Source organism: Sesamum indicum, linkage group LG3 (assembly GCF_000512975.1).
Source record: "Sesamum indicum cultivar Zhongzhi No. 13 linkage group LG3, S_indicum_v1.0, whole genome shotgun sequence".
In the NCBI taxonomy this organism is placed as follows: Eukaryota; Viridiplantae; Streptophyta; class Magnoliopsida; order Lamiales; family Pedaliaceae; genus Sesamum; species Sesamum indicum.
The window spans coordinates 11393105-11409874 of NC_026147.1; the positions used below are offsets into that span (position 1 = coordinate 11393105).

Below are 16770 nucleotides of genomic sequence, written 5' to 3' on the forward strand. Positions count from 1 at the left end.
GTTTGATCTTTATGTTTATCTTTAAAATATTACATTTTAATTTATTTCTAGATCATAATAATTACAAAGGTGGGTTATAATAATTACCGTCTTTTTTATGTATAAAATAAAAAAAAAAGCAGTATTGAATTGTTGTATAACTTAACATATGCCATTTGACGCAAATTCAATTGGTCTTTATTTTATAATATCAGTAACCGAAATATATAATTTAATATGTAAATTATATTGACACCTTATGAGGTTAGATTAAAATATACAAACACCTTTTTACTTTTTGCGAAATTATAGCTACACCCTCTATTCAAATGCAAAATTTATACAAACAATTCTTGAAAAATATTACACTAACACCCCTCAGAGAGTATAGCTGTAATTTTATAAAACACAGAGGGCATTTATATAATTTAATCTAACCTCGTGGGTGTCAATGTAATTTACCCTAATTTAATTGGTTGGAATAACTTCAGTTTTTTTATATGCATATGAAAATACTATAATATCAACCACATTAGCTATTTAAATATCAATTAAGTTTAATAAAAATAAAAATAAAAATTAAATTAATAAATAATATATTAATTACATTTAAATAAATTTATCTCAAGAGAAAAATCAATATTAGCGTATTGTTATACAATTGAAAGATATTAGTGTGAGGATTTTGCGATGCCCATAATCCTTTTTAAACGCTTAAACAAAAAACACGTGCCTAAGCAGAGACACGCACGTGACCTCCAGCAACCAACTCCCCTCCCCCGCCAAATAGGTTTTCACAATTTTCAAGAATCCTCGTCCCAGTCCAGAACTGCAAAGCGAAGGAAAACTGGAAACGGTGAGAATTTGTTTACTCCGGCGAAGCGAAATGGGGCAGAGTGGAAATGGGAGGGAAATCGAAGTGCGTAGCTTGATGGGGGAATCAATCCGAGTGTCGATTGAACAAAACAAGACCGTTCAAGAACTCAAGCTCCTTCTCAAGCAAAGCTTCTCTCCGGCTGCTGCTTCTTCTAATTTCCACCTTTTCCTCAAGGCAAGTTTTAAATCCCTCGTTTCTGCTTTAACATGTGTGTGTGTATGAATGTTTGTCGGCAAATGCTGATGTAAGATTAAGGAGCAGTCTGGTGCATGATTAATATTTTACATGTGGTGCTTCATGGAGTTGTGCCTTTTCCAGTAAGAGATTTAATTTATTATGGAATGTTTTTTTTTTCTTTTTTTCAGGTTGTTTTGCTGATATCATTCATTGAATTGGTCTCTCTCTTGATCAACTGCAGACATTTTGTAATCTTTTTCATTTGATTTCGTATTTTTCTTCTTGGTCACAGGGTGTGAAATTGAACTTGCAGAGTCAGATTAGTAGCTATTTGATTGGGGATGGGGAATTTTTAGTTATTGTCCCGTTTGTGAAAAAGGATAGGCAACAAAGGCATAGAGTTGAAGCATCTGAAATGATGTCAGAAAATCCGAACCCTGATGGAAAATTGGAGACTGAATTAGCTGACTCAACTTGGTCTGAAATCATGCAAGATCTCTTATCTTTTCAGGATGTCTCAAACCGGGAAAATCCACACAAGGCTGAGTTCAAGTGCTTGAATTCTGAAAATGAGAATACCCATGATACTTCAAGAAGGAAGAGACGGAAGAAAGAGTTGAATACGGGCCTAGAGGAAGGATCTTCAGATGATGTTCTATTAAGCATATTGCAGGCTTCTAGAAATAATATGGTTGATGAAGAGAATCTTAAAAAGTTGCTTCAGTTTATGGAATCTTCAAGTTGTTTAAGTAATCCAGCCACAGGGTCTTGTGTGATGAGGAAAGCTAATGATCAACTGGACGGTGAATCAGACCCTTGTAAAAGTAGGTTTTGCCTTTGTCCACTATGGTTGAAGGACATAATGAGGGTATTTGCTTTCATAAACATTTACTCTGCATGCCTTCAGCTGTGGCAGAAACAGATAACCATCAATGCTTTGAAGGGACCACTGGACGAACTCCATAAATTTGGCTTTCACCCTGGGATTGCAGATTTTGAGGTTCTCTCCCAACTTTGTCCTCAGGTAATTTATCTGATTGGCGAAACTATAGTGGCTTGTGACGGATCCAGATTATCTCATACCCCTGCAGGGTTGCTGTCATTTTCTCCCAAGATGATTACCCCATATTTATCTTAACATAATTGTTTGACATTTACTCGTAATTGGTATAATAATTTCTCAATGAAATATGTCCCCTTTTCTATTTGTTTGTTTGAGAAACCTTTGTCTATCTGATCAAAAGATGGATCAACATACTTTTAAAAATACATTAAATAAGCTGGATTTCTTAACCTAGATGATCATTTATCAGGTCTCTCTAACACTAAAATATGAGGATCTAAATGCTGACTTATTGCATTTGTACTACAGCGGAAATATTGCAGTAGTCCTAATCATAACTTGAAGTTTGTACTTTTTCATAACAGTGCAAAAACATGAGTCATTTTGATTTATGAGATGCTATGCAACTATTGTGTGTGATTAGACGTAACTTGTATATTTCTCGTTAGCATGGGCAGCGCAATAGCAGAAAACATGTGCTATATGCAGCGAAAAACTTGAGTAATTTTGATAGTTAGAAACTTCAATAAATTTTAAGTTTGGTATGGGAATAAATACTAGAAATGCAATTGAAATTTACTATAGACAAAATAAATTATCTGCTTCAAATCATTTACGCAACATTAATGCAATTGATGGGAATACATGCGCATTTTGTAATCTAAACTTTATTGAGGAAGTCTTTTAATTTCTTTTATAAATCTTCTCTTAAATTTAGTGGGATGTAACATAATACATAGTCTATCATAGAGTAATCTTTTTGTGAATAAGATAGTTTCGTGAACAATTAAAATAGTAAATAATTTATAATTTGATTATTTGAACGTGAACCTTATAATGTAAGAGAAAGTAGAAGTGTAAGATATATATCTCACTAACCTTTGTAGTTTAAATGAAGTTGAAATATGTAGAGATATCAATTGTTATACACACATTTCAATATATATATGAGCATTGAATTCAATAAAATTAAAAGACTAATAGTTTGACATTGAAGGCGATTAACTTGTACTGGAAGGGCCAATTACTAAAAATATATATAAAATATTATTACCAAAATATCTAGTACTCTCATATATGTTCACACATGTCACCTTTTTCCCTTTTTTTTTTCCCCGGAGGTTGTGGTGGCTAGCCTCCTCTTGGATCTGTCTATCGCGTACATTTGATTCATGAGATACTATGCAACTACCATGTGTAATGAGATTAATTTTCATTGTTTGTATAGGATTCTTGAGAGGTGTATTCTTTGAATGCATGCAGTGAAGAACAATTGTATGAGGTCTTATCTTAAACATCAGATGCAATTAAGTAAGTTGTCATAACTTTTGAACTGTAGTATTTTGGACATGGAAGTTGTATATATGTAAGAATCAAATCACATTTTTATTGAGGGTCAATCACATTCAGCTATTTCTTGGTTGTAATTAATTTGATGGCTGCAGCATTAAAGGGAAACAATAGGAAGGGAAAGAAACAAAGAGTTCAGGAAGAAAGAAAGAAATGGAAGTGAGTGAGAGGGACAACAGAGAATGTGAGACAAAGTAAAAGGAACCATAAGTAAGAATTTTAAAGCAAACAGGTCATCAAACAGGAAATCTTTGAGTAAGAATACAGTGTCTCCAAACTTAGTGATGAATTGAATGCCATGAGTTCAGAACATAGAATCCCCATGACGACAAAAAGGAAGAAAGCGTTGAATAATGGCTAACAAAAAGGACCTCTGGGTGATGTTTTCTTAAGAATTTTGAGGGCCTATGGCGACAATTTGTTTGATGAACAGAATTTCATCAAGTTTCTTGAATTTATGGATTCGCAAGTTGTTTAAGTAATCCAGCTAAGGGGTTTGTGGGATGAGGGAAGTTCTTGAGAGTGAATAGACCTTTGTGAAATAAGAGTAGTTTGTGCCTCTTCCACTGAGGTTGAAGGGCATAATGAAGGCATTTTCTTTCATAAACATTTACCATGCACACCTTCAACTGTGGCAGAAACAGATCAGGACCACATCAAAATTTGTTCACTCAAGGGGCCCCTGAACCCACTCCATTTGGTTTTTTCCCTGGGGTTGCATACCCAGAGAGCTCTCCAAGTTTGTCCTCGAGCAATTCATCTGAAGCACAAACTATATGGCCACGTGTTAGATTCAGATTATCTTATGCTCTGGAGGAATTTCCTCCATTTCTAACAGATATGATTACCCATGTTCATCTTATCTTAATTGTCTGGCATTTACTTTTTTTCCTTTTGAAAAGTTTATTCTCAAAAGAAGCCCATTGCCAATTCCTTAGAACTCATCCCAATATCCTCATGAGATGGTACAAAATATTCTTGCAATATGTTAAATCAATTGACTTTTTCTGCTGCACTCTCAACCTAGATTGCAGGCCCATATAGATGCCAACAAACTATAGAAAATTCAAAGGGTAATTAATGCAATTTTTCTTAAATTTTCTTTGCCCCAAAGAGCCGAGATAGGTATATAAACATGGTTTAACCCATAAATACTAGAAATGCAATTGAAATATCTATTTTCAGTAGGCACCGTCATGAGACATGGCCTTTAGGAGCTTTTCTGAAGATTATGTGGTTTGCTTGCAATGAACCCATGGTTGTTATTTGTTAATGGTATATGGACATGCTTTTATTCATCATCTTTTACCTGCATCAAGAACTATTTTCTTATTTCTCAGCCTCTTTGACATGTATCCCTAAGCGCAAAGTGACTGGGTTTTTACAAAAGTGACTACATTGTCACATTCTTGCTAATAAATTGTACCTTTGTTAACAAGAGAAGGGCAAAAACCTTTGCGATGTATATGATTTATGACATGCCATTCAACTCTTGTTTGTGGTAAGACAAGTTCTTTTGTTTGTTCTTTATGATATGGACATGCTTTTAGATTAGAACCATTTTCTTATTTCTCAGCCTCTTTGACATGTATCCCTAAACACAAAGTTACTGGGTTTTTACTATAAATGGACTATATTTTGATATTCTTGCTTTTAACTTGCACGAGTAGGGTAAAAACCTTGGCAATGTATATGATTTATGATATACCATTCAACTCTTGTTTGTGGTAAGACAAGTTCTATTTTTGTTCACTCAGAAAGCTGGAGTTGCATTTTATTTGAACTACATGTATATAAGTGAGACTCATCTTAGAACTGCATGCATTTAAGTGAGTGGTATTACTTTCACAATGTCGTACCGCCACATGGCTATATATGTGAGGAATCAAGTCATGTTTGAACAAGTTGTTTGTAACTACAAGTGCTTAATCCTTGATAAACTAGCTATTATGCTAGGACAAAAACACATAAAATAGATTAAAATGGGAAGTGCAATTAAGAAGATGGTTTTGTATAAAAAGAGTAGTTATGGAGCAGGACTAGACCCTTATGAGCTGTTGTTCCAGGATGACTAAGTATTGCGTGTATTGGGAAAGTGACTTGGAATCTGAACTAAGCCATGAAGGGGCGTTGAGGGAGGAATAAAGAAATTGAAGGGAGTGACAGGGACAGGAGGACAAGGTGAAAATAAATGTAACAATAGGTAAGATTTGTAAACCAAACAGGAATTGGGTGGAAACAGACAAATTGATGGAAAGAGAAAGGAAGATGAAGTAAATGTGGAAAATAGGAACAGGAAAGGAGAAAAAATAACCAAAAGGAAGAGAGTAAGAGAAGGATAAAATGCACTTAAGAGGATCTGCCTGTACCAGCAGGAAGACAAGAGGAAGTAGAGAGAAATCAACCACGTGCAAGGAAAGCTGAAGATCAAGAATAAGTAAGGGAACAGAAAATAATGGTGGTCTATAGAAGAAACGAATCGAGTAGAATACTTTGGCATGTAATGTGGAATATGACCCCAGATGGGACCAACTTAACTATTGCATGCTAAACTGTGAAAAATAAAGTAACTGGGAAGTTTAAAAGGGAATTGGCCGCGAGAATAATTTCCTTTTCTACTGTAAGTGCATGATACAATATGCTTAATGCACTATCTCTTCTGCTTTGTATTTTCTTGAAAATTATGTGCTTTATGTACTGGAGACCATCTTTCCAGTTATCTAGTTTCCTCATTAATCCTTGCTTGCGTGTATATTCTCCAACTGGTGATATATTGCATCTTGTGTCCTGACTATTGCAAGTATGGAGATGAGTGCTAACAGGAGTAAAGGGAAGAGGTTTGACTTAGAAGGAATATTGGGATGTATGCCTTCTGACAACTTGATCGTTGTTTGATGTCTAAGATTAATGAGAGACAATTTCATGGATTTTGTCAAAACATTAAGCTTTCTTTATTTGGAAGCTCTAGAGAAGCATAATGATCACAAGAAGGAAAAAAATAATGAATGAATTTCAGGTGCTGAGTTCTGGATGTTGCAGATTCACAGTTTTACATCTATACCATTAGACAGAACCTGGAAATGCCAGATTCTGCAGTTGACCATGTTTTAGTTCTAATGTTTTTCTGCCTATCAACTTGTCCAACACCTTGATGTATCTGATTAACACTTTTCTGTTGAGAAGAAAATGTGGAGAGCTATAGTAAGTTCGCTGAAAGTGCATTGAGGTCTAATTTGAGGATTTGACAGAAGCTAATTGTACAATAGAGAAACAAAAAAAACATTTACATTTGATTTGATCTATGTTTGTGGTGCTTCCCTCATAATTTAACTAAAAATATCTTCTTTCCATTTTTGTGTTATTCACTGCAAAACTTCTGGTGCTATTGCTAACTGGATGGAGCAACTGATTTAATTTTTCCATGACGAATAATGATGTTTGAACTTGGCCGAATTTCTATGGTTTGTTGAATTTTATTCTGAGATGAATTTGATGTGGCTTTCAGATGTGAAATGTGACTTATGTCAAATCTTGAAGGAACCTACCATCACAACCAATTCAAACATTTTGTTGTTGCCTGTTCATAGTTGATTGGTTTTTTACTAATTGTCAGTCGCCATGCCAAAAATCATTTACTTATCTCTTTTCATTGCTCCTAGACAGTTTTAATACAGAACTGCAGTAACATTTTGAATCTATTTTATGAAAATGCTTGCATTTTTCTTATACCTCTCAGGTAATACGTATTGTTAACAATGAAGTAGAGGCAAAAAATTTGGGTGATTCCCTTGTTATAACCAAATGCTCAGCCGAAAAAAATGATCAGCATGAAGATCAACTCACTACAGGTACTTTTTGCGTATGCTTAATTAATTTAAATTCCAAAAGGTTATTATCTACTTGTGCATGCAAAAGTTACCTCAATTAATGTTTTACATTTGAACTATTCTTGAAAGCTGCAAAGCAATTGCCTAGGTCGAAGATCCTAAATTCGATGAAGAAAAGAGAAACTTGCGTGAAAGCTATTCTTTCAGAGGCAGCAAAATCATTAATGGTACAATAATGTTATTCTACTCCCACATTGCTCTGAGATTTCATTTCTATCCCAATTCAATTTCCATTCATAGTGTACACTTGTTGGAATTATTTATCTCTTTCAACTCTTTAGACCTATTTCAAGTGATTTCTGCTGTTTGACGTATAAGAAGTTTTTTGTTTTGCACTTGGTGTTGGTGTAGTTAATTATCAAACCTATAGCTGGTTATCGGTTATCCATTTCACTGCTCCTACATATGAACTCCAACTATTTGTTATTTTTGCATTTCTTGAGGTCTGCAAAGAATCCAGGAGGTTAGAATGGAAACCATAGCACATCGAATTAAATGCTATGAAGTCTGAAGAATTGTACGTAGCAAGCTCACAAGAGGACCAGAAGGCCTTACTAATGGAAAACAACCAATTAATATTGCGATGTCTCTATTATATCTGGTGACTTGCCTGATATGGTGAGAAACAAGAAATGAGGCTCAATAAGATACCCTCTTTCTTTTTTCAATAGCTAATTGCTCTTTTTGGTTAAATACAAAATATCAGGTAAGGACAAGGATGAAAAACCGATGTAATGGGAAAGGGAAACGGGAAACCACATATAGAATGAGAAATCAAACATAACTAAGACTGGCTTGTAGATGGTCTAATCTTGATGTGAGCTCTTGTCAACTCTCAATGAAGTCTTGCAGAGGGTCAATTTGATGCTGATGCCCAAAACTTGAGGTATATCCAAAGCCAGAACTTTCAGAATTGTTTGAAGGAGAAGCTTCTTTGAAAATAATTTAGTTCCAAAATGAGTACTTATTTGTTGGTCTTTATACATGGTTTATATTTTTATGGGGTTTTACGATAAGATATATTTTGCTAACTTTTCCGGTTTACTGGAGTCTAGTTTATGAGTTGAGTATTGATAATGCTATTATGACTTTCTTTTGGAGTCTTTTTAACAATCCTAGATTTGGGCTTCAATAAATTAATCTGTGTTTCCTAGTTGCATTTTTAATACTTTTCTTGGTAGGAACGGCTATGTTGCATGGACACAAGTATGTGGATATGGACACAGGGATACTGAAAATATGAAAAGAGAAGATACCATATGAGACTAATGCATTGACTAAAAATTTCAGATTTAGAGAAAAAAAAGAAATATATATATATATATATATATATACATATGACAATATATAATTTGCATAACATAAAGTATTTTTTTAAGAAGAAAATAAGTTATGAACTATTTGTAGACCAAAAGTATTAACACAATGAAGTGTAGTTAAGAATATATTATGATACAAACTTTTAATAATCAAATTCATGATACGTTTGTTGCATTTTTTAATCACATAATTCATATTTTACTTGTGCAAGACATGTATAATTCATGGTTGGAAAGGTCACATCTGAAGTTTTATTCAAAATAATTTTTTATAATATTATGGACATATTTTAAAGTATTGGACGGGTATATTGTATCCTATCGAGTATCTCATACAAATATGCTATCCTTGTAAAAGTTTTTGTACACCATGGAGGAGCAGAGCAGCTTTTAAGGTTTATATATACTATATTTCTTGTCTTACTTAGAGTTGATTATCATTGAGAGTGGGCATTCCTTATTGTTTATTTGGTTCTACCATTGTATGGAAATTTCTTCTCTTATCCGAAATTATTTCTCTATACTTACGTTCTTCTTTTCCTTTCTGTTATCATATAATATTGACATATAATATTGAACGATTGATGAGGTGGTCGTTTAACATTGGTATTTGAGCCACGCCAAACAAGAGCTCTTGGTTTGAATCTCATTGCCACCATTTATGGAAGATTTCACGTGCAGGGTTTTGCACATGAGGGAGCGTGTTAAGATGTTAATATGAAATAATTCACCCAACAGATTAAGCTTTAACGTTAGATGCACTTTCCTTTGTTATGTCTAAGTCTTTTTCGTTGCTCTAAAAGTTACACTTATCATATATTCCTGCATAATGTAAAATTATAACATGCCCGTCTTCCTATTAATACTCTTTACGGATAATGATTGCAGCAGAAATGGTAAACTGCCAGGCATCTCCCACTAATTTCTCTTTTTTTTCCCTAAAGGATGCTGTTTAAATAAGCAATCAAACGAAGATTCATTCTATTACCATGTAGGGCTGTAGGTGTACTTATACTCCCGGAAAGCTAACATTTAGTGCCCTCAATCTATAAAAGTCATGAGTACTGGAAAGCTCCACACCTACTACACTCAATCTACACAAGTCATGGGTAAAATATGACAATTTGAGATCTCTTGGCATGTCCTTGCCCTAGAGGCTATTTTTTTTCCCTTAACTTTCTCTTCATTTATTATGTACGATGGCTTAAAAACTTTATCTGTGCTATGGAGACTTTACCATCCCTGCCACTTTAAATGGATAAAATTGATTTATCAACACCTTTCCGTTGTGAATCTTTATTCTATATAACAAAGAACTGAAACATGATGAAGTTTGTAGAAAAAACTGTGGCAGGCATGGAAGAATCAGTCTGTAAGGATTGAGCTGGGATATTTGGATAAGTTAGTAATACTGTATTTTGTGATAGGAAGCAAGGAGCCTCGTCTATGTAGCAGTATTACCAAAACAAGAATGTAAAGTAGCCTGATTATTCAAAACTCATGCTTTTTTGTGTCTTTTCAGGATGGAGGGTAACAATTTCTTACAAGATGGGTTTAAGATGTCTCGTCTTGTCTTTTTCTTATCAGATTGAATTAAGAACTTAAGATTTGTTTGACCATATAGTTTTTTGATAGCTTATAGATATTCTGTGTCATGCTGTTCTAGTATTGATAGTTTTAGTGAATGAGTTGAGGAGTTTGGTAATTGCTCTACGGGCATCTAGAGTAGACTTTTCCCCTGCTACTGTGGCCATGAGCCTCCACCCACAGGAGCTAGCTAGTTTGATTTTAGGAAAAGTTCACATGAAAGAAGTTAGGAGAAATGATTTTGTATTCATAATCCATGTAAGTTAACACTTTTAGCGTTAACTGAATTTATGGAGAACTAATTAAGGCCACTTAAAGAAAAAATGCTCAACTTACACAATCACGTTTTCTCCTGGCACCGTGGCATATTTGTTTTATTTAAGTGATTAAATGCTTAAATTATTTTAATGCAGTTTGAAAATGGAGTGGAGATGGTCAAGTCTTTTTCATTAGACGATCTTCTGGTTTTTGTGAAGAAAGCCGATACCCAAGCCAGTAAAAAAGAAGTCGAAAGAGAGAGGAGAAGAGATTCTGCTGCTTCAACTTCCAATTCATATGAAGTACCTTGCCATGTAAGACTAATCTTATTGTTTCAGAATCTAGTCAGTTCTAATTCTTGTAGTACTGCTGCAAAAGCCAGAGTATGAAGGGAACAATGTGAAAGGAACAGATCACTTGTCCCCTATTTTAGTGCTTAAAGTGTGAACTGCATCAATAATATGTCTATATATCCCTTGGCTGATATATTACATCTGAATATTGCTTGTAGCAATTCTGTTCATTGTTTATCATTAGCTTATTCATGTACCATTTACAATAATTCCAGAGGTTGAGTTCTATTGTTTTTTGGAGTGGGCAACATATTAGTTGTTTTTTGCAGAAAGTGCGAATATTGTTCGAAACGTCACATGCATGTAAGCTCCACGGTTGATTACTATGCCATGCCTAGTGTGTATTGTCTTTATGGTTGTTCTTATAGAGTACGCCCTTCATATAGTTAGAGGGTACATAAGCTTTGTAGAACGAAAGAATGCAAGCTGTTTGTTGCATAGAGCAGAGACTCGTTTGCTGGATGAGTTGAGAGTGATGTGGATAAAACCAAAGGATCAAAGATGAGCTTAGATTTCAGTAAAAAAATTTAGAATTTATTAATGGATAGAAGGAAATTTTTAGAAAATGAAGCTATTGAGCAAAAGATAAGGGATTCATAGCAAACATGCATTAAAGCTAAATAATATTAGAGAGTTCATCATTTCAATTTATAAACGGTGGTTTGGTCACCTTTGGCTTTCTGGTCTCATTGGACCTCTGAACTGCACTCAACAACATGCTCAATATTATGATAAGTCAATCCTCAATCAGATAACCGAATCACTTCAAGTTGCTCTTGCAACCCTAAGTCTCATAAGAAGCTTCTCATTTAGTTCTAAGCAGTTTTTTGTGGATGTTTCTGTTTCCTTTGCCCTTTTTCATTTTTTCAGCTAGCAGCTCAAATAGTTTTCCTATGGAAATTTAAGTACTCGGAGCCACTTCCTCTTTCTCCCTCTACCACACGCACTGAGTCTTCGAAATTAGGTTTCTTAATTGATCTGAAGCGAGTGATTGTGTCAGATGCATATTCATTAAAGTCGGTCTATTTGCTACATACATACAGCATACTTTACATTGATGTTCTCAAAAAGTTCGGATGTTCACAAAGAGCTAGAATGATGGAGAATACTTCCTCCAACAGACATTATAGTTTTACACATAGCATAGTTCTAGGTTTCCATATAGCGTCCAGCGTGCTAAGTCTATTTTAATGTTGTGTTCATTCTATGAAACATATGTTGCTTAACAATTTACAGTTTGATTGGTGTGTAATGGTAGTGGATCCCTACAAGTATTTGTATTACAACAATAAATTTTCAGGTCATATGCATGTAGTTTGCTTTTTTGGACAGGGTTTTGTGGCGTCACGTCTTTTGAAAACTCTGCAAAATTTAATTATCTCCGAATTATTAGCTCATTTCCATAATCTCTGGCAATGATGCTATATACTCTGAAGAGAAACCAATCAACACCAAAATATATAAGATTTGTTCCATTCTTCAGTTGATTCATTTCATATAGGGAAATCAATACCAGAAAATGTGTCGTCTTTCATCACATGAACATATTTGGAGTGCCATGCAGACAATACTTTAGGGGCATCTGCAATTTTTTTCTTGTAGCATGTGCTTGTTCTTGGCTCTTCAAGTATGTCCTCTGCATAATATGATACAGCAATGATCTAATGGGTGTGTGCAATCCTTGACACAGTCATCACAGTTGACAGATGTTTATTTGAAGCAATAAGAATGCAGAAATGTTCGTTCTATGTTTGTAGTTGCCCAAATTTTTCAATAGGGATTATAGTGCAATAGCATTCCACTCGTTCATTTGGGGTGCTATGGTTATTGCCAGAGCAATCTGTAGAATACTGACACTGTTGATATTCCTGATTGGGCAGGACACAAAGACATTGCTACCAGAGGAAATGATGGAGCACCTCAGAAGCAGCATAGGATCTCAAGGACAGGTTTCTACACTTTGAAAGCCATTTTTCCATTTTTAACCTTCCTAATTTGTTTCATTTCATTTATGTCCCATCACTGCTAGGAGGTATACAAGCTAGCTTGTCTCAAGCTCGATTGTTTTTAGCTGACTGGAGCCTACTCAACTTGAGATCTCCGATGACCTGGACTTAAGCTCAAATGTTTCTATTCAAAAGCTCACAGCTCGTGAGCTGATTCGCGTGCTTTGTCCTATTTTTCTATTTTTACATTTTTATTAGTTTTTAATATTATATATTTAAATATTTATCCAATACTATATCAATGTATTAGAATTATATTCAATCAATATCTCATATGTTTTAACAATAATATGATATTTTTACTAAATAAGCCTAAAAATTCAGTAATTTTTTTATATATTCTTTTAGTAATAATTATTTAATACAATGCATAGAATTTCCATAGATCCATTTTTATATTTGTCAATCTATTGTACTTTATCCAATTAGTATACGTTTTTAGGACTCCATCCGAAATTACAGTTGGCAAATGAAATTGAAAAATGATATTCAATAAATTGCAATAGCTTTTATGTTTGTCTTGTAAGCATATTCTTTAGAAAGATATATAAATATGCAGACTAACCTTTGTACTTAAATTTGTATTGAAGTTTGGTAATGGCCATAAATTAATACTAAATATAATAATATTATTGGTGATTATACTAAATATTTTCATTGATATTGTATGACATATATGTCTACAAATGAATCAACTATTGTTTGCTTATTTTTCTTTGTTTTTTATATGATAAATTAATATAAAAAATTAATTTTCAATCATCATCATATTGCAATAATGTATTTTTACAAGCATTGTTTTTTTATTCTTAGAACTGTCTTTCTACTGTTATATACTATTAAATGTAATTTCTTATAGAATTTAATTCAAAAAAAGGACTTTCTGTTAACAAACTTATTTGTAAAATTGACATACTTTGAGAGTTACTGAAGTTTCTTCATATATATATATATATATGTAATTATATATTATATCCATATTCTTAATAAAATACCACTACACAAGTTCTGTATGAGTATGTGCATAATGTAATCAATATATTCGATATTTTCGCTAAATACATTGCTGCTACACAAATATTAAATATATACTAAAAATAGTTATAAAGTTATATATTTCTACCATCAAGTTAAATGAGTTCACACATGTTTTGTGACATTTGAAATTTTATAAATAAATTATAAAAAAATATTTAGATTGCCATTATTCTATATCTAATTTCATATTAATTTCTATTCTAGCTTTTTAAATTATCTGAGGAATTCTGGTGCAAGATTAAGAGTCTCTTTTATCATAAAATAAAATATCAAAGTTTCTTTTGTCATTCTAATATGTTTAATAGTTTTGAGACTCAAGCTCGACCTTGATCTGGGGCTCAATCTTTTCCTTTCGAGCCATATAAAATGACTTGTTGAGCTTGAGCTAGAGCTCGGGCCTAAACATTTCCAAGTTTTTCTGGAGCTCGACTAGATTACACCTTTACCCACCGCCCTTTATTTCTTGGCCTGAGAACGTAGGACTTGGTTTTCTAGGCGAAAGTCAGGTTTGAGATCATACTTGTATGGAGTGTAGAAACTGTGGTTTACTGAACTGTGCTAAGTTAATACTCACAGGTGGTTCATATTGAAGAGATTGGTGCCCGGAGTGCCAAGTATGTTGAGATCCCCTGTCAGCTCTCTCAAAATGTGAGGTCTGCGCTCAACCGTGTGGGCATTTCAAGATTGTATAGCCACCAGGTAAGAATATTCTTCTAATAATCAATTATGTAACCATCCAGCACATATTCCTTTATGCGCTTGACTGTGATAGAATGTCAGGCTGAATCAATCAAAGCTTCCCTTGCTGGTAAAAACGTAATTGTGGCAACCATGACATCTAGTGGGAAGTCCCTTTGTTACAATATTCCAGTTCTGGAAGTACTATTGCACAATCCATTAGCTTGTGCTCTGTATCTCTTCCCTACAAAGGTTTGTTATCTCAGGTTTATCCTCATAATTTTGCTGGTTCGTTAATGGTTTTGTGGTTCAAATTTTGCTGAATTTGATTATGAAATGGTTATACAGCTTGAATTCATTGTGTTTTTACGCTTTTAGGTATACTTTTTTAATTTATTTAACTTGCATGTAGGCATTGGCTCAAGATCAGCTTAGAGCTTTGTCAGCTATTACCCATGGGCTTGATGATAGCCTAAATATTGGGATATATGATGGGGACACTCCTCAGGAAGATAGGTTATGGCTACAGGATAATGCCAGACTGGTATTTTACATAATTTTTATCCTGGATAAGATGGATTCTCTGAGACGGCATCATTTTGTTTTTAATATTCATCAATATTGTGCAGTTGATAACAAATCCAGACATGCTACATGCCTCAATCTTGCCATTCCATGGGCACTTTAGACGAATATTGTCAAATCTTAGGTGCTTCTTTTGCTGCATATGTATCTCTACCACTTTTTGGGTGACTTTCCAAATTACTCGCTTTAATATGTTACTTTTTGTTTACAGAACTTCTAGTCTTTCATTCATTTTGTTTCACCAGTTATTCCAATGGAAGGTCACGATTTTTTTTTTATGTCAGGTTTATTGTTATTGATGAAGCTCATTCTTATAAGGGGACATTTGGTTGTCATGCTGCTCTCATATTTAGACGGCTTCGTCGAATCTGTTCTCACAGTATGATTCCTTTCCCATAGTTTATGCTGGTTTCAGAATTTCTTTTGCTGTCCTTTTTTTTTCCTGAAATTGAATCTTACCTTTACAACTGGCTTCATATCCAGTCTACAGCAGTGACCCTTTGTTTGTTTTAAGCACTGCGACTTCTGCAAACCCAAAGGAGCATGCTATGGTAATTTTTCTCTTCAGAATATTGTAAGAATGTATCTAATTCAGGTTTAAGATTCACATTGCTGATTCATGGCATATAAAACAGTTATTTACTTTTTTGGTCCAACATATCGCCTAAACTTAGTCATGCAAACAATTGGGGTGCCAACCATTTCATGGAATTTTGGTACAAGGCATTTCACATTTTATATATTTTACTGATATTGATGAATTATTTTGCTATATGTTTGCAGATCTTTGACTGCACGCCAAATGCATTACATTAGAACTTGCTTATATACCTTGTTTTTTACTTTTTAACTGACTGCAGGAATTAGCAAATCTACCAACGGTTGAATTAATAGAGAAGGATGGTAGCCCTTCTGCTTTGAAGCTATTTATGCTTTGGAATCCTCCTTTATGCCTGAAAACTGTGAGATTTTGCTTAGTGGGTTTGCCAAACTTCCATTTGAATTCTATAGGATTGGATTAACTTAATTACCTTCTTCCATCATTTCCACCTCAAGGTCTGGAAGAGAACAAAGAGCAGCTTGGAGGCTAAAAAGTCTGTTAGTAAAAATGTGGTTGCTGGACGCTCAAGGTGATATATAGTTACCTGAATGGTCCTGGACAATCTTAGCTGTTTGTAGTTGACCTCTTGAATTGAAATAACCATGAGTAATTTTTTAACTTATAGTTTAATATTTATTGTTAAGTGGAACTCAAGTTCAGCAAAAATGTGGAAAGAGTAAGCATGATTTAAATGTGCCTTCTATATCTGAATGAATTTCAATTAGTTTCTTTTAATGCTCCTGCTGCAGTGGGGCATGACAAGTACAGAATGAACACAAGACTTCAGTTCAATCTCATATGCTGTCACAATGGGGTAGAATGCTAGGAATGATTGTTAACTTTGTGTCAGGAAATGATATCAAAAGGTTCTTGAAGATCAGTAGTTCCTAGAACTTGAAACAGCAATTAAATGTAATTCTGGATTCTAGGAACTCTAGGAAAGATTAGGAGGTCATTGTAATGTACCATAAAATTGAAATTGTGGTAAGGTCGTTCTACAATAAGGTTTAGA

At 34.0% G+C, this 16770-nt stretch overlaps 1 protein-coding gene across 7 annotated transcripts in view; it reads left to right on the forward strand.

The window, feature by feature from the left end:
• The window catches only part of LOC105158042 (uncharacterized ATP-dependent helicase YprA), a 25048-nt gene continuing 9047 nt past the window's right edge, over positions 770–16770 (forward strand). For 6 of the 7 annotated variants that reach the window (XR_002286856.1, XR_002286857.1, XR_002286858.1 and 3 more), the window contains exons 1-14: positions 771–1030; positions 1326–2057; positions 7183–7294; positions 7403–7500; positions 10653–10811; positions 12731–12799; positions 14471–14593; positions 14675–14824; positions 14985–15116; positions 15202–15281; positions 15442–15536; positions 15641–15708; positions 16018–16119; positions 16214–16287. Coding sequence is in view for 3 of the 7 variants with exons in the window: in XM_020693034.1 (XP_020548693.1) it covers positions 866–1030; positions 1326–2057; positions 7183–7294; positions 7403–7500; positions 10653–10811; positions 12731–12799; positions 14471–14593; positions 14675–14824; positions 14985–15116; positions 15202–15281; positions 15442–15536; positions 15641–15708; positions 16018–16119; positions 16214–16287 (2159 nt within the window). In the remaining 4 variants the exon portion in view is untranslated. Of the gene's footprint in view, positions 1031–1325; positions 2058–7182; positions 7295–7402; positions 7501–10652; positions 10812–12730; positions 12800–14470; positions 14594–14674; positions 14825–14984; positions 15117–15201; positions 15282–15441; positions 15537–15640; positions 15709–16017; positions 16120–16213; positions 16288–16770 lie in introns of all 7 variants that reach the window. The other variant, XM_020693036.1, reaches the window with a different exon arrangement.